This window comes from Heterodontus francisci, chromosome 2, assembly GCF_036365525.1.
Source record: "Heterodontus francisci isolate sHetFra1 chromosome 2, sHetFra1.hap1, whole genome shotgun sequence".
Lineage (NCBI taxonomy): Eukaryota > Metazoa > Chordata > Chondrichthyes > Heterodontiformes > Heterodontidae > Heterodontus > Heterodontus francisci.
The window spans coordinates 104,516,340-104,531,513 of NC_090372.1; the positions used below are offsets into that span (position 1 = coordinate 104,516,340).

Consider the following 15,174-nt stretch of genomic DNA (forward strand, 5'->3'; position numbering starts at 1 on the left):
CAGTCAACAGGCAGGATTTGACAGCTTTCAAGCTGGAATGGGGAGAGAGAAAAAGAAAGAGGCCCCTACTTGGGTCTGCATATGTCATAGTCCAGTTGCTTCTCCGTCTGCTGCAGAAAGACACAAGCTTAAAACCACAGATGGGGAGGGGTCTGTCACAGAACGGGCACTCAGTCATTCAAACATAGCAGTTAGCAGTATTTCTCTCTTTCTAAAATGATAAAGAACTAGCAGTTCCCTTAATCTTCCTGGGTCTTGGTTCTTGCTGGGGAATGAGCAGATATTTTGTCTCCCTCCTCACAGCAGTGCATTGTAGGATACAGTGTTGCAAATTAGGTGGCCATCTAAAGCTGTCAGCAAAGTCATCCTTGTAGCTTTTCTTTTTTAAATGTCTTTAAAAAATATCTAAATTCGGATCTCCAATCAGTGGATTGGAGAAAATTATCATTCAACAAAGCACATTGGCGTAACAGTATGTCCTCAAATTGGAAGGAAGTGACTAGTGATGATCCCATGAGGATCTCTGCTGGTGTCTCAACTGTTCATTGTGTTTTCTATGTCATTAATAAATAGAGAGCCATACATCCAAGTAAGTAATGTAGATAGGAACATAAAATTGCAAGGATATATTGATAAAGTGAGTGGACAAAATTGTGACAGATAGATTTCAATGCAGGTAAGTGTGAATTCATCCATTTTGGATCAAAAAAGGATAGGTCCAAGTATTTTTTTTTAAATGGTGCTAAGTTAAAAATTGTAGAGGTCAGAAAAGATTTAGGGGTCCATGAAGACAGTTCACTAAAATGTAAATGTAGTCGGCAGATACAAAAAATAATCAAAAAGGCTAATGGAATGTGGGTTTTTATAACTAGAGGGCGAGAATATAAAGGGGAGGAGGTTTTGTTGCAGTTGTACCAAGTCCTGGTTAGACCACATCTGGAATACTGTGTACAGTTCTGGGTACCGCATCTTAGGATATATTGGTCTTGGAAGGAGTGCAGTGCAGATTCACCAGCATGTTGCCAGGGTTCTAGGGATTAAATCATGGAGAAAGATTACATAAACTAGGCTGTATTCCCTGGAATATAGAATATTAAGGGGTGACTTTGATTATATGGTTTTGAGTATTTTGAAAGGGTAGATAGAAACTTTTTCTGCTGTTGGGGAGTGTAAGATAAGAGGACATAGACTTAAAATCAGAGCCAGACCATTCAGGAGAGAAGTTGGGGATTTTTTCTTTACATGCAAAAGGTGGAACACTCTCCTACAAAAAAACAGTCGATGCTATGAGGAGAGGTTGGATTACCTTGGATTGTTTTCACTGGAACGACGGAGGTGGAAGGGTGACATGATAGATGTTTACAAAGTTATGAGCGGCATGGACAGAGTGGATAGTCAGAAGCTTTTTCCCAGGGTGGAAGAGTCAGTTACTAGGGGACATAGGTTTAAGGTGAGAGGGGTAAAGTTTTGAGGGGATGTGCGAGGCAAGTTCTTTACACAGAGGGTGGTGAGTGCCTGGAACTTGCTGCCGGGGGAGATGGTGGAAGCAGGTATGATAATGACGTTTAAGAGGCATCTTGATAAATACATGAATAGGATGGGAATGGAGGGATACGGACCCCGGAAGTGCAGATGGTGTTAGTTTAGGCAGGCATCAAGGTCGGTGCAGGCTTGGAGGGCCGAATGGCCTGTTCCTGTGCTGTACTGTTCTTTGTTCTTTGCTAGCTCAATTAATCATTTAAAATTTGAGATCAATATATTTTTACCAGCTAAGGGTATATGGGATATGGAATATAGGTGGGTGGATGGAATTAGGATACAGATCAGTCATGATCTCATTGAATAGTGGAGCAGGTTTGAGGAGCTGAATGGCCTGCTCCTATTCCTATCTTCAGTCATCTCGAAAAAGAAAGTAATAACATAGCTTTTTGACTATAGATCCTTCTTGAACTCAGCTGATGAAGGATCTACACCTAATATTTTCTCTTCAAGTGCTGGAGATTTGTGTGTGTATTTTGAACATAATCTGCTTTTATCTTGCAAGGGAAAGTAGTTGTATTCCTAATAAAAACATTCAGCTTTTGCTGTGTTTGCCTTAGGGCAGAAAGGTTAAGTTGGTTTACTGACCTGTATTTTTAATTCTGCAGTCTGCAAGTATACAGTTCACGAGCGCTGTGTGTCCAGAGCCCCTCCCTCCTGCATCAACACCTATGTGAAGTCAAAAAAGAATGCAACTGTAAGATGTCCTCTAACTTATCTATCACTGTGTATTGCTTTGGCTTTAAATTATAGATTTGATGAATTTTCTAAACAAATAACACATATGCCTCCCATAGGTAATGCATCACTTCTGGGTGGAAGGAAACTGTCCAAAGAAATGTGACAAGTGCCATAAAGCCATCAAATGTTATCAGGGTCTTACAGGCCTACACTGCGTATGGTGTCAAATCACTGTAAGTATTGCAGCTCCATCCATTCATAGCTTTTAACTATTGGCAGCAAGTACAGAGGGTATCCCAACGGGGAAGATTTCTTCTTAAGTTGTCCTATTTTGAATATGAATACACAGCAAAACCTCCATTGTTTCAATGTGTGATGTCATTCATATAATTTCCTTATGATTTAGAAATGAATTTACCATCATATAACAATTTTGTTCTGCATTGAGGACGTCAGTAGCTTTGTGTATTCGTTGAAATTGAGCAGTATGATGCTGATAGCAAATGCATTGACCCTACTTAATTTAACTTTTAAAACAGTGGACAGAGAAATTTCATACATTTCAAATCTATTTGGTACTAATTGCAGAACATCTATACTTATAGTGAGAGGAATTATTGAGGGGTTTATCATCTTTGAAAGTAGATAAATCGCCAGGCCTGACTAATGTATCCCAGACTGCTAAGAGAAGCAAGGGGCAAAACAGCGGAGGCTCTGACCATCATTTTCCAATCCTCTCTGGCTACAGTCGCATGCTGGAGGACTGGGAGACTGCTAACGTTGTATCATTTTTTAAAAAGGGAGCAAGGGATAGGCAGAGTAATTACAGGGCAGTCAGCCTAACCTTGGTGGTGGGAAAATTATTGGAAAAAATTCTGAGGCAGTATTAATAGTCACTTAGAAAGGCACAGATTAATCAAGCGCAGTCAGCATGGACTTTTTTAAGGGAACGTTGCGTCAAACAATTGAATTTATTGAGTTGGTAATTAGGAGGGTAGCACATTTGATGTAGTCTACTTGGATTTTTAGCGAAGCTTTGGTAAGGTCCCACATGGCAGACTGGTCAGAAAAGTAAAAACCTGTTGGATCCAAAATTGGCTCGGCGAATGGTAATCCTCAACAGGTATTTTTAAGACTGGAAGCCTATTTCCAGTTGGATTCTGCATTGCTCAGTACCCGGTTCCTTTCTTTTTGTGTTATATATCAATGATTTAGACTTGCAGATGATACAAAATTAGCTGTGTGGTTGATTATTGAGGAGGAAAGCTATAGACTGCAGGAAAACATCAATGGACTAGTTTGGTGGGCAGAAAAGTTGTAAATGTAATTCAGTCTGGCGAACAAACAACATTCATACGTATTAGAAGCAGGTGTAGGCCAATCTGTCCCTCGAGCCTGCTGCGCCATTCCATAAGATCATGGCTGATCTGATTGTAACCTCCAGCCTACCCCCGATAACTTTTCACTCCCTTGCTTATCAAGAACCTATCTGCTGCCTGAAACATATTTAAAGATTCTGCTTCCACTGCCTTTTGAGGAAGAGTTCCAAAGACTCAAGACCCTCAGAGAAAAACTTTTTCCTCATCTATGTCTTAAATTGGAGACCCCTTATTTTTAAACTGTGCCCCTAGTTTTAGTCTCTCCCATAAGGGGAAACATCTTTTCAGCATCCACCTTGTTAAGTCCCCTCAGGATCTTATATGTTTCAATAAGATCACCTCTCATCCTTCTCAACTCCAATGAATACAGACGCAAACTGTCCAACTTTTCCTAATAAGATAACCCCCTCATCCCAGGAATCAGTCGAGCGAACCTTCTCTGAATTGCTTCCAATGCAGTTATATCCTTTCTTAAGTCAGGAGACCAAAACTGTACACAGTAGTCTAGATATCTCACCAATGCTCTGTACAGCTGTAGCAAAAAATCTCCACTTTATTCCATTCGCCGTGCAATAAACAACAACACTGCATTTGCCTCCTTAATCACATGCTGTACCTGCATACTAACTTTTTGTGTTTCGTGTACTAGGACACCCAGATCCCACTGCATCTCAGAGTTCTGCAGTCTCTCTATTTAAATAATATGTTGCTTTTCTATTTGTCTGGCCAAAGTGGACAAGTTTGTACTTTCCCGCATTATACTCTATCTCCCAAATCTTTGCCCACTCACTTAACCTATCTATATCCCTTTGCAGACTCCTTACGTCCTCTTCACAACTTGCTCTCCTGCCTATTTTTGTGTCATCAGCAAATTTAGCAACCATACATTCTGTCCCTTCATCCAAGCCATTGATATAGATTGTAAATAGTTGAGGCCCCAGCACTGATCCCTGTGGCACTCCACTAATTACAGCTTGCCAACCTGAAAACTACCCATTTGTGCCTACTCTCGGTTTCCTGCTAGCATGTATAGAGGATTGGTTAGTTAATATGTTACCCCCATACCTCTTATTTTATTTATTGACCTTTGATGTGGCACCTTGTCAAATGTCTTTTGGAAATCCAAATACACCACATCCACAGATTCCCTTTTATCCACATTGCTTGTTCTGTAGCTTTTTAATGCAGGACAGCGAGCACAGAGGTGATGGGGGAATGAGGGTGCGATTTAAGGCATGGGCAGCAGAGTTTTGGATGACAAGTTTCCAGAGTTTAGAATGTAGGAGACCAGCCAGGAGTGCGTTGGAATAGTCAAATCTAGAGGTAATGAAGGCACGAATGAGGGTTTAGCAGCAGATGAGCTGAGATGGGTGAAGTTGGGCGATGTTATGGAGGTGGAATTAGGCTGTCTTGGTGATGGCCCGAATATGAGGTCAGAAGCTCATCTCTGGGTCAAATGCGACACCAAGGTTGTGAACAGACTGGCTTAATCTCAGACTGTCCTCCGGAAGAGGAATGGAGACAGTACCTAGGGAATAGATTTTGGAAGGGGGACTGAAAACAGTGGCTTCAGCCTTCCCAATATGTAATTGGAGGATCTGGCCATCCAATATTGACTGTTGATTTAACAGCAGTGCGCTGTGCCTTCAGATGATGTCGCTGAGGGGCAGCAGTTAGGTGAGAAATAGGAGGGGCTAAGGATAGATCCTTGGGGGACACCTGAGCGAAAGGTGCGAGAGCAGGAAGGGAAGTCATTGCAGGTGATTCTCTGGCTACAATTAGATAAGAATGGAACCATGTAAAAGCAGTCCCACAGAGCTGGATGACAGTGGAGAGGCATTGGAGGAGGATGGTGCCAAAAGCTAGAGACAGGTTGTGAAGGACGAACAGGGGAAGTTTACCTTTGTCACAGTCACAGAATGTCATTTGTGATTTTGATAAGAGCTGTTCCGGTACTGTGGCAGGGGCGAAAACCTGATTGGAGTGATTCAGACATGGAGTTCCAGGAAAGATGGGAATGCATTTGGAAAGCGACAAAACATTCAAAGACTTTTTGGAGAGGAAAGGGAAGTTGGAGGATGGGACAGTAGTTTGCAAGGGTGGTGGGGTCAGGGGGGGTTTTCTTTGAGGAGGGATGATGACAGCAGACTTAAAGGAGAGATGGACAACACCTGAAGGGAGAACTATTTACAATATTGGCTAACATGGGGACCAGGAATGGAACTTGGGTGACCAGTTGGGTGGGAATAGGATCGAGGGAACAGGAGGTGGGTCTCATGGACGTGATGAGCTCATAGAGGGCATGAGAGGAGGTAGGAGAGAAACTCGAAAAAGATGCGAGTTTGGGGCTAGGGCAGGAGGGAGCATTATAGGAAGTTTGGCCAGGTGGGCTAGTGGAAGGGAGCAATGTGGAGCAGCTGATCAGATGGTCTCGATCTTAGTGACAACGAGGTTTATGAGCTCCTCGGGCTTATTGTTGGAGTGATGGTGGAGGGTACATGGGAGAGGGGTTGAAGAAGGTGGTTTGCAGTAGAGAGAAAAAACCGTGTTATCTTTGCATTCCAAGATGATTGTGTAGTAGTTTTAGCAGATGAGAGCAAGACCCAATAGTGTTTTAAGTGGTATGGCCAGATCTGGTGGTGGATGGCTAAACCATTTGTACCTGCAGAAATGTTCTGGAGAATAGAGGGCCAAAGGCTAGATAGCTGAGATTTTGAAAGTGCAGTTGTAAGTGAATTGGTGGATAATTTTTTCTAGAGATGAATACAGAATGAGATAGGGTTGAGGTGTGATAGGGGAATGTGGGTGGAAAGTGATACAAGAAAGTGATCAGAGATGGCCTTATCTGTAATTGTTATGACGGAACTAAAAAGACCACATGAGATGGCAAGGTTGAGGGGTTGGCCATGAATATGAGTTGGGGAGTTGACATGCAGGGAGAGATTTCGGGAGGGTAAGAGGGCAGTGAACTCAGGAGAGAGCATGACGAGATGATGGCGATTGAAATCACCGAGGATGAGAAGTCATTTGGTGCAGAGGCTGAGGGAGGAAAGCAATGAAGATATCTTGGTGGTAATTTTTATTGTACTTGGGAGGATGGTAGAGAATGATGATTTTGAAAGAGAGATGGGAGGCATGGAACAAGGTGAGATGCTCAAAGGAGGCGAAAGTGCCAGAGGAGTAGGGGTCAGACCAAGGTGTGATCTGGTGATAAATGCCACACTACCACCACAACGGTCTTGGCGGGGCACATGATGGAAGATGTAGCCAGGCAGGGAGGCTTCATTAAGTGGCAAGGTGTCGTCACCCCTCAGCCAGGTTTCTGTTAAGGCCATGATGTCAGTGCAATCATCCACAATGAGTTCTTGGATGGCCAGGGCCTTGTTCACAAGTTAACGTACAGATCCATAGAGGGCTGTGAGAGATTATCCCCTGGCAGAGTCCACAGGGTCAGCAGTGAAACAGGAAGATTGACCAGGTTATCACCCAGTGGGTGCACTGGATGAGAAGATCAGTAAGAGTGTGGGATAGGGCAATTGGAGTTGCTGCTTATAATGAGTCAGTGTTTGATGAGCCCACCGGAGGATGCCAAGAGAGGCACGGAGGGAAGTTGCAGGCTTATCTAAGAGGGAGTCAAGCCTGTGAATAGGAGTACTTAAGGGTTTGGGAAGGGATTGGGATTGCGGAAGACCTGAGTGTGGAGAAGTGAAAGGAGGTATGACAATAGAAGAGAGTCTAGGAGGGATAAAGAGAAAAGAAGTTGGAGAAGGAGCAAATGTGGAAATACACTGATAGGCTCAAGTCTGGAGCAGCAGCCAAAATGTGCATGCAAATGGACTCTGAGCTCAAGTTACATAGGTCGAGTTACATAAAAATTAGGGTGCTTTTGGTCTAATGCTTTACTGTATTGTTTTTTGTTTCTTTCTCCTGATTTGATCATGTAACATCTGTTGGTTTCCCTTTACCTGTGGTGCCTAAAACACAATTTCTGACACTCTGTCTCTTCCCTCCCGTTTCTGTTTGAACTATTTTCATCTGAGCTTCTGGCTTGGGAAATAATTCAGAGGTTAGAACCGTTGAGGGAGGGCATGATTGAGGTATACAAAATTATGAGGGGCAGTAATAGATTAGATAGGAAGAAACTTTTTCCCTTAGCGGAGGGGTCAATAACCAGGGGCATAGATTTAAGGTAAGGAGCAGGAGGTTTAGAGGGGATTTGAGGAAAAATTATTTCACCCAGAGGATGGCTGGAATCTGGAACGCACTGCCTGAAGAGGTGGTAGAGGCAGGAACCTTCACAACATTTAAGAAGTATTTAGATGAGCACTTGAAATGCCAGAGCATACAAGGCTAAGGGCCAAGTGCTGGAAAATGGGATTAGAATAGGTGCTTGATGGCCAGCACAGACATGATGGGCTGAAGGGCCTGTTTCTGTGCTGTATGACTTTGACTCTATGACGAGGTCTTGTTCAATTTAGCTTCTTGTTCCTAGTACTTGTCAAACACGACCTATTGCCGACTCTTCTCTATGTTGGTCACAGCAACTGGATCCTTGAACTACCTCTCCAATATCCTTTCAAGCATTCTCTATTACTGAGAAGAACAAGATCATAAACAGCATAGAAAGACCTTTCAAGTTCTCCTCCAAGTCACACACTATCCTGACATGGACATATACTGTCATTCTTGATCATCATTTGGACAAAATCCTGGAACTTGCTCACTAATACTATTGTGAGAGCACATTCACCCCAATGATTGCTGTGGTTCAAGGAGAAGGCCCACCATCACCACATTGAGGCAGATAGGGATAGACAGTAAAGTGCAGCCTTGCCAGTAACCTACATTCGGTCGGCAAAAAAAAACATAACTCGCACTCAGCAAAATTCCATAAACAACGAATGAATGAGATAAAAAAAGAAAATGTTGGAAATACTCAGCAGGTCAGGCAAGCATCTGTGGAGCGAGATCTGTGTTTCTCTTTCCACAGCTGCTGTCTGACATGCTGAATATTTCCAGCATTTTCTGTTTTTATTTCAGATTTTCAGCAACCGCAATATTTTGCTTTTTATAAATGAATGAAATAATCTGTTTTGGTGATGTTAGTTGAGGGAGAAATGTTGACCATGACAGTGAGACAATTCCCTACTTTTCTTACTATCGTGTCATTGGATCTTTGAAGTCCATTTGAGCAGGGATCTTAGTTTTATATCTTATCTGAAACACAAAAACGTCAACAATGCAGCACACTCTCAGCACTACGTTGAAACGTCAATCTAGATTATGTACTCAAGTCCATTAGAAGAGCTTGCATCCACAACCTTTTGACTCGAGGCTAGAAGGGTGTCAAGTGAGCTAAGCTGACACATAATAAAATAACTTTAATATTCCACTGGATGCAATATGATCCAGTTTCCTAGATTTTGAAGTACCCTTTTACATAAAATTGGATTTGGAGACTAGTGGCAACATTAAGAATTGCACGTATGCAAGCTTTGTACACATACAGTTTCTCAGTCACATTTATGATTAGCAATTTGATCAGTGGCTTTTAGTGATGTCAAGAGAACACTGTAAAAGTCAACAATATTAGGATTGCATTGCTGTCTGTAGGGATGGACTGAGGACTAGAGTAAAATGGTGGCTTGCCTATAGGGGATCTAATGCTCTCTACCTCAGAGGCATGCACACCACCCTCTTTATATTGCCTTAAAGGCGCTGATCATCTGGAGTCAATGCTGAAACATAATCATTCCAATATGTTTCCACAGTATACTCTAGTTCCTGTGTCAAATGTTCCCCTTTCACAGCAGATGCCTTACTTCTGTGTAAGTGTGATATAACATGAATTGAACAGACTTGCATGCCAATTTTTATCAAGTCCAGCTTGCTTCTGCTTTAGGACTTGGTGACCACCTATTTGAGTTTTGCTATTTGCTATATGGGCTGGCTATATTTTTTAACAGTAAAATCAAACTTAATTCTTGGACAATGGTACTACACTTAGTTTTTGTTTTAAGAACATAGTAACAGGCATAGGTCATTTGATATATTGAGTCAGCCACACCTTTTTCTTATCCATCATAGATAGCTGTTACGACCAGGTGAGAAAGTGATCTAGGGGCTCCCTCTCGGCCTTTGCCTGATTTAACCGTAACAGGGTTTAATTTTTAAAAACACTGTGTTTTAGCACCCCCCCCTCAGTGAATCCTTGTTTACTGCTTTCCAATTGTAAGGCAAAGAAATCAAATTGATAGGTTTCAGATTTAAACAAAAAAGGTGGAAGTTTATTAACCTTAAACTCTAATCCGGTTAACGACTATGAATACGTGACACGACCACGTTAGCATGCATACGCGATAAACACACACGCAGATAGAGACAGGAAAAGTAGAAAGAATAAAGGAAAAAAGTTTGAGGCATAAGCTGGGTGTATTTACAGTCCTTTGAGTTCACTGTGGAGTCTTTGGTTGCTGCTGAGTCTTGCTGATCGTTGGAGCCCAGCGCACACTTTAACTTGTTTCGATGTAGGAGTCTTTTCTCTCTTGAGGTTTAAGCAACTTCAGTGGGTCCGGAGGCTTGTGAGAAAGTGAGAGAGACAGCCAGGAGAGAGGATCTCTTGTTCCAGGTTCGGTTGCAATCTGCAGTCTGTCTTCAAACTGTCCTGTGTGTAGTTAATAAAAAACCTGGGTCAGTAGGTTAGTCATGTGACAAGCCAGTTTAACCACTCCTGCGTTTGTGGATTCTCCATCTTAGCAGATACTGGAATGCGAGCTTTCTTATACCTTCAATGTCTGATGATCAAAATCCATTTGGGTTAATTGGACCAGGGAGTAGTTGTTTTGTCTCCACAAGCACCGTCTCTTCATATGCAAATGTCCTCCAGCCAAACATCTGGTGATCTCATAAAACAAGTCATTTCTGCACTCCAGCAACAGTTTAAAATTAATGTTCATATGACTAAATTAATATGCCTCATTCCTGACAGGTAGGAGTCTTCATGACATAGCTTTTACTCTTTTTAATCAGATTCATCATCCTTTCTTCAATAAGACCCTTTTCGAAGAAGTGATTATCTCCCTTTTAAGCTCCTTAATTGATAAAGCATCTATGGTGTACCAGAGCAGTGTATTATTCCTCATTATCAAAACCCTTTGTGTAAAAACATTTTCTTGAATTCACTTTGAACTGGTTTAGTTCTCATTTTAAGATTATAGTCCTCTTGTTCTAGATTTTATAATAGAAGCAACACGAATTCTTTATCTGATCAATCTCTTTTCATTATTTACCACACGCTATAACCTCCTTGTCCCTTAACAACATCCCAAGTTTACTCAGTTTCTCACCATAGTCAAGTTCCATCATCCCTAATGTCACCATGGTGAGTTATCACTGAACTCAGTCCAGGAAAGTATGTCCTTCTGAAGTCAGGGTGTCCAAAAGTAAAGATAATACTCCAAATGAGATGTAATCACTGATCAATCCTACTTTAATTTATTGTAGTGAGAGACATGCGCTATTTCCCTTGTGGTGATACTATGAAGTTTCTCCTGGGATCTCCTGATGTAAATTTTTACTCAAACTGAGGTACAATGGCGGAGTTTTCTACTCATCGGCTGGAATTTTACACCACCCCAACAAGCCGGATGGTGGCGAGGGGGGTGGCGTAAAATGGAGCTAGAGACTCCGAGAGGCTTTCCTGACATGCTCCCACCTTCGTCGCCTCTTACGTAGGGTGGGGGGGGGGAGGGGGGAGAAACAGCCCGCCCACCCCAGGCCAAACAAGGCCTTTAAGTGGCCACCTAATGGCAACTTAAGGGCCTTCACCGGCCTCCACACAAATTTTATGCGTGACAAGCGGGCATCCTGAAGCTGGGAAAACCAGGTGGCAGCAGATCGTCCCGCGTGGGGTGGGGAGCCCTGCTCATCGGTCACAACTAACCCCAGCACCCAACACGCCCCCCTTCTCCCCAACCAACCACCCTTGCCTCACCGAGGCCCGACTTACCTTTCCTCCCGGCTGCATGTCTTTTTCTATCTTCAGCTGGGTTGCAGTCCCAGCAAGACTACTGCTGCCGGTGGCACTGCTGGGACTAAGAGCTGCCAGCCTGCTAATTGGTCGGTAGCTCAATGAGGCAGGACTTCCTCCCTCAAGCAGGTGGAAGTTCCTCCTCGGAACATTTAAAGCCTGGGGACCCATAAAATATGGAACGGATCCCCAGGCGAGGCAGAAGCGGGTTCGTCACCGACTTTTACATTGGAGGCCGGCTCCCTTCCGCCCACCGTAAAATTCAGGCCACCAAGTTCAGAAGCATTATTTTAGTTTTGGCACCAATGTTAGCACAGGGCAGATGCAGGGTAACGTATCCACTGTTTTCTTCCCACACTCCCACCATATGATCTAGTATTATTATATAGGCAAGTTTAGAAATTCAACCTTTTCTGTTCATTGATTTCACCAGAAATACCAAACACAGAAAATGTTTACCAATACATTTCATGGCACATAGTAAAATTGAAACAGAAAAGCTGGAAATACTGAACAGGTACATCAGTACCTGAAAAGAGAAAATATAGCTTTATGCTCTGGTTAGTGTAACTTCATCAAAACTGCAAAAAGAAAAATTGATTAAATCTTTTTCAGATGCTGTTGTGTAATTCTAATATATTGATTTTATTGCAGATCTGTAGCATTTGCAAGTTTCTTTTGTTGTATCTAATGTGCTTAACCCTAACCTCAGTAGAATACCTGCTAATGCATCCATGTGGGGTTGATAATGTTTGGGCAACGGAACAGCAGAGCACTCGTGAGAGTACTTGATGCTGACACTGGGAGCAGGATTTTCCGTTTTGGGTTGGAACCCCGATGTCAGATTCAAATGCGGGTCCTGTTGCCACACAGTGTCAGAAGCAGTCAACTAACATCAGTTTTGGCTGGATTGGCCAATTACTGGTCAGAGGATACCCTCGCTGTCCAATTAAAGACCGTGGGCAGACTCATACAAACATACAAAAATACGAATTAGGAGCAGGAGTAGGCCACTCGGCCCCTTGAGCCTGCTCTGCCATTCAGTAAGATCATGGCTGATCTGATTGTAACCTCGACTCCACATTCCTGCCTACCCCCAATAACCTTTCACCCCTTTGCTTATCAAAAATCTATGCCTCTGCCTTAAAAATATTCAAAGACTCTGCTTCCACTGCCTTTTGAGGAAGAGAATTCCAAAGACTCACGACCCTCTGAGAGAAAAATATTTCTCCTCATCTCTGTCTTAAATGGCCGACCCCTTATTTTTAAATAGTGACCCCTACTTCTAGATTCTCCCACAAGGGGAAACATCCTTTCCACATCCACCCTGTCAAGACCCCTCAGAATTTTATATGTTTCAATCAAGTCAGCTTTCACTCTACTTAACTCCAGCGGATAAAACCCTAGCCTGTCCAAACTTTCCTCAAAAGGCAGCCCGCCTTATGACTGTTGACTGACCACACATTCGATTAATGCGAAGAATATCTTTCAAACAAAATTGTGTCAGGGAGCTAATGTTTCTTTGGCATGTCCAATCTTTCCTCATAAGACAACCCGCCCATTCCAGGTATTAGCCTAGTCAACCTTTTCAGAACTACTTCCAACACATTTACATCCTTCCTTAAATAAGGAGATCAATACACATCAGTACACAGCACTCCAGATGTGGTCTCATCAATGCCTGTATAAATGAAGCATAACCTCCCTACTTCTGTATTCAATTCCCCTTGCAATAAATGATAACATTCTATTAGTTTTCCTAATTACTTGCTGAACCTGCATACTAATCTTTTGTGATTCATGCACTAGGGCACTCAGATCCCTCTGCATCTCAGAGCTCTGTAATCTCTCACCATTTCAATAATATGCTTCTTTTTTATTCTTCCTGCCAAAATGTACAATTTCACATTTACCCACATTATACTCCATTTGCCAGATCTTTTCGCACTCACTTAACCTATCTGTATCCCTTTGTAGCATCCTTATGTCCTGTACACAACTTACTTTCCTACCTATCTTTATGGCATCAGCAAATATAGCAACCATACCTTCTGTCCCTTCATCCATGTCATTTATATAAATTGTAAAAAGTTGAGGCTCCAGCACTGATCCCTGTGGCACAGCACTTGTTACATCTTGCCAACCAGAAAATGACCCATTTATGCTTCCTCTATATTTCCTGTTAATTAGCCAATCTTCTATCCATGCCAATATGTTACCCCTACATCATGAGCTTTTATTTTCCACAATAACCTTTGATGTGGCACCTTATCAAATGCCTTCTGGAAATCTAAGTACAATACATCCACCAGTTCCCCTTTAGCCACAACATGTTACTTCTTCAGAGAACTCCAATAAATTGGTTAAACATATTGACTTTGCCTGATTACCTTGAATTTTTCTACGTGCCCTGCTATGACATCTTTAATAATAGCTTCTAACATTTTCCCTAAGGCAAATGTTAAGCTAACTGTCCTGTAGTTTCCTGCTTTCTGTCTCCCTCCCTTTTTGAATAAAGGAGTTACATTCGCTATTTTCTAATTGAAAGGAACCTTGCCCGAATCTAGGGAATTTTAGAAAATTAAAACCAACGCATCACTATCTCACTAGCCACTTCTTTTAGGACCCTAGGGTGAAGTCCATCAGGACCCGGGGACTTGTCAGCCCGCAGCTCCAACAATTTGCTCAGTGTCACGTGCCTGGTGATTGTAATTTCCTTGAGTTCCTCCCTCCCTTCCATTTCCTGATTTACAGCTATTTCTGGGATGTTACTTGTATCCTCTATAGTGAAGAGCAAAATACCTGCTCAATTCATCTGCCATCTGCTTATTTTCCCTGATTAATTTCCCAGACACACTTTCTATAGGACCAATGCTCACTTTGTTAATTATTTTCTTTTTTAAATATCTATAGAAACTATTTCTATCTGTTTCTATATTTCTAGATAGCTTTCTCTCATACTCTAATTTTTCCCTCCTTATTGATCTTTTAGTCATTCTTTGCTTTTTTTTTATATTGTGTTCAATCTTCTGACCTGCCTCTCATCTTTGTGCAATTATATGCTTTTTCTTTAAATTTGATACTATCTTTAACTTTTTTAGTTAACCATGGGTTCCCCCCCCACCCCACTCCACCACCACCCCCCCCCCACCCCGCCCCCAGCCTTGGAATGTTTCTTTTTCATTGGAATGTATCTATTCTATGTATTCTGAAATATTCCCTTAAATGTCTGCCACAGCATCTCTATGGACTGATCCCTTAACCTAATTTGCCAGTTCACTTTAGCTAGCTTTGTTTTCATGCCCTCATACTTGCCCTTACTTAAGTTTAAAATACTAGTCTATCCCTTCCTGTCATGGTCTTTTTAACATTTCCCATATTGCTGAAAATAGAGACATGTTGTTGAAGCTTTTCGTTTTGCACTCATCACGACAATATACAAGAATTACCAATGTAAGGAAAAACAACAGCTTATACTGCAAGAGAAGAGAGTGCTGATTAGTTGGCAAGTGAATTTTGAATAGTAGAGGTGTTGACATGAAGAAT

At 42.1% G+C, this 15,174-nt stretch overlaps 1 protein-coding gene across 6 annotated transcripts in view; it reads left to right on the top strand.

The window, feature by feature from the left end:
* Window positions 1–15,174, top strand: part of dgkb (diacylglycerol kinase, beta) — a 1,110,826-nt gene that overhangs the window by 375,312 nt on the left and 720,340 nt on the right. For all 6 annotated transcript variants that reach the window (XM_068051143.1, XM_068051127.1, XM_068051112.1 and 3 more), the window contains 2 exons: window positions 2,148–2,236; window positions 2,337–2,453. In XM_068051143.1, the coding sequence (XP_067907244.1) occupies window positions 2,148–2,236; window positions 2,337–2,453 (206 nt within the window). The remainder of the gene's footprint in view (window positions 1–2,147; window positions 2,237–2,336; window positions 2,454–15,174) is intronic.